Source organism: Thalassophryne amazonica, chromosome 10 (genome assembly GCF_902500255.1).
Source record: "Thalassophryne amazonica chromosome 10, fThaAma1.1, whole genome shotgun sequence".
NCBI classification, from domain to species: Eukaryota; Metazoa; Chordata; class Actinopteri; order Batrachoidiformes; family Batrachoididae; genus Thalassophryne; species Thalassophryne amazonica.
In genome coordinates, this window is record NC_047112.1 from 47,900,985 (window position 1) to 47,904,032 (window position 3,048).

The 3,048-nt window shown below is 44.2% G+C and overlaps 1 protein-coding gene across 1 annotated transcript; it reads left to right on the forward strand.

The window, feature by feature from the left end:
- The first annotated feature begins 219 nt into the window (after nt 1–219).
- LOC117518738 (transcription factor HES-1-B-like) lies at nt 220–1,725 on the forward strand. Its single transcript, XM_034179958.1, is given in 6 exon segments — nt 220–241; nt 244–326; nt 495–590; nt 698–785; nt 873–1,104; nt 1,106–1,725. Coding segments are annotated over 6 exon segments (822 nt in total). The 3' UTR covers nt 1,407–1,725.
- Nucleotides 1,726–3,048: the final 1,323 nt, after the last annotated feature.

Genomic DNA, 3,048 nt, shown 5'->3' on the forward strand with positions numbered 1-3,048 from the left:
ACACGCGGAGGGTCCGACAGACAGACGCTGCATCCGCTGCCGATGACTGCTGCTTCTGCGCATCGCTGCACCGGATCTTTAACTTAATATATCTCAGGATTGTGTGTGTGTGTGTGTGAGGAAAGTTTATTTTTCCTTCACTCGCCAACGTTGTTTCCTACACCGGTGGACCCTAATTTACCTTTTTAAAATTGTATTTTTGGGGATATTTCTAACAAGATGCCTGCAGATATGATGGAAAAACATCCTCCTCCCCGGTGGCTGCAACCCCGGCGAGCATGAATACAACGCCAGATAAACCCAAGACAGCCTCTGAGCACAGAAAGGTTGGTATTTAAATCTTTCAGCTGGCTGTCATCTAACAAATATCTTACAACGTTTCGCGCTGTGCGTAATTACGCACTGATTCGTTAGACGCACTATGAATTTTCTCTTTTACGCACGAAACAAAAATGACAGTTCTAATTGTTTCTGTTATTTTGATTTGTTTATAGTCATCCAAGCCGATCATGGAGAAGAGGAGACGAGCCAGAATCAATGAGAGCCTGGGGCAACTCAAAACTCTCATCCTGGATGCGCTGAAAAAAGATGTATGTTGAAGCGTTATCTTGGGTCTTTCAATTTTTTAAAGATGCAGTGCATAACTGCTCCAAAAAGTGATCGAATAATCTCTAACCTCGTGTATTCTACTTCTCAGAGCTCCAGACACTCCAAACTGGAGAAGGCGGACATCCTGGAGATGACCGTGAAGCATCTCCGGAACCTGCAGAGGGCTCAGATGACCGGTGAGTGCCATCTCGCGGTACTAATTCGTGTAACCCGTGCGCGTTGTGGGGGATCAATATACTTAACTGTGCCTGTTTTCTCCGCAGCCGTCCTGAACACCGACCCGACAGTTTTGGGAAAATACCGAGCTGGTTTCAGCGAGTGCATGAATGAAGTCACGCGATTCCTGTCTACCTGCGAAGGTGTTAACACGGAGGTCAGGACGCGGCTCCTCGGACACTTGGCCAACTGTATGACGCAGATCAACGCCATGAACTACCCCAGCCAACACCAGCACCAGCTCACCTCCACGGCGGGTCCGACGCACCCCTCCTTCGGCGTCCATGGTGCAAATCCCCAGCTCCTCCCCGCAGGTTCTGCCCATGAATGCGGTGTCTTGTAAAGGGAGCTCCTCTCCGGCCAGCTTGCCTTCAGACGCCACCAAAGTGTACGGCGGTTTCCAAATCGTGCCTGCCACAGACGGACAGTTTGCTTTCCTCATACCGAATGCGGCTTTTGCGCCAAACGGCCCCGTTATCCCCGTGTACCCAAACAGTGTCAGCACGCCGGTGCCCGTGCCTGCTGCCGTTTCTCCCGGAGCCCCGTCAGGCAACACGGACTCAGTGTGGCGGCCCTGGTGAGAGGGGCGGATTTTAAAGACGCTTAATAGTTTCCTCCTTGTTCAATATTAGAAAACGTTGCTTTGAATCTTCTTTTTTTCTTATTCTTGCAAATGGAAAGAGTATGCACTATATTGTACAGCTACCAAGGGAGTAAAGTTCATATTGAAATGAGATTCGTAATGTGGAAGTCCGTTCACTGCATTTTTTTATAAATATATTGTTTGATTGTTTTTTTGTTTGTTTTTTAACTGTGTGATGCCAAAGATATGTTCAATGCTCTTATATGCTGTTCTTCATTTTGGAAGACAAATAAATTTGTAATGATATTAAAACCAGAGCTGCTGCTTGCGGTTTTGATTTGGAGGAAAAAGTCAAAAGCCATCTTCATCATGCGTAAAATTGAAAATAGTTTCGATTTCAGATGTGTTAATGTGCGTCAAAACAGCACTACTATGACTTGTGCACTCTTAATCTGCCACCAGCAAACTTTTAAAGCTTTAAAGGCGGTTTTACAATCATCACAGAGACAAAAGTGAAACTTGGATACTGTCACTGTCACAAAGTATATTTATAATTTAAGGTTTCAACCATACTATAAATATTTTGTGATAATCCAATAAATAGTTTATAAAAAAAAACACTTTTTGAAGTTTGTGCAAGTTTCACTTTTTCAGTGTGGAGTGGCCTATGATTTGTTTTCTTTGGGAAAATAATTTTCCTAAAACAAATATTAATCCAGAAATTCAAACTTAGTCAATGTCTTTCAAACTTTGAACGCTTAATCAGGAATTAAAAAAAAAAAAAACGACTTTATATCCAGTAACTGCATTTCTTATTCAACCCTTGCAATTATCAATTTATGATTATCAAAAGATTTATGTGCGACTGAATCAGAGACAGTAAATGCTGTAAATAATCAGTATTTGGTGATTTGGTGCTGTCAGACTGACAGTGCAATCTGTGGCTCTTTGTTGAAGTCACTTACGCCATCTAGCAACACATGGTTGCATTGCAGTCTGATTTGTTTTTTGGCGGATCAATGAGTGCAGCCTGTATGGCTCCAATTTAAGAAATGTTCATCTCCTCCAGTTTGGAGTTTAAAAAAGAAAAAGAAAACATTTTTGGAGGATATATTTGTGTATAAATAGTCTAAATCAGCTGATCAGGTGAGTCACTGCTGGATGCAGAGCCCAAAGAGCATCCTTTTATGTAAAAGAGGTGCAGTTTGGACCGAATATGACGTCATCCTCCGAGGAATGCAGATAAAGCTCCTCCCATTAAAAATCAGAGATGACTTCTTAACAAGCAGCTAATATAAAGTGATCGAGCCTGTAAAAAGTCATCAACATGTTTTCCTTCTGTTAGGGCAGCGTGTGATGGGGGGGGGCCTTCAGGTTGTGTCTTTAATCACGGCGGAGGGAGGAAGTGATGCTGCAGAGGGGTCCATAGCAGAAGAACGCGTTAAAGGCACCGCCGCTGAGTCATGTGGTAGCGCTCTGCTGCTCTGCTGAAGTGCGTGTGACCCCTCCAGCTATCTGAGTGTGGCCTTACTTTGAAAGGGGGGGGGGGGTGATTGGGATAGAGGAATGGGGGGGGGGGGGGGGGGTTGCAGGTGTTTGCAATTATGCGTGCGCTAAGAGGCACAAAGTGTGGATAAGTG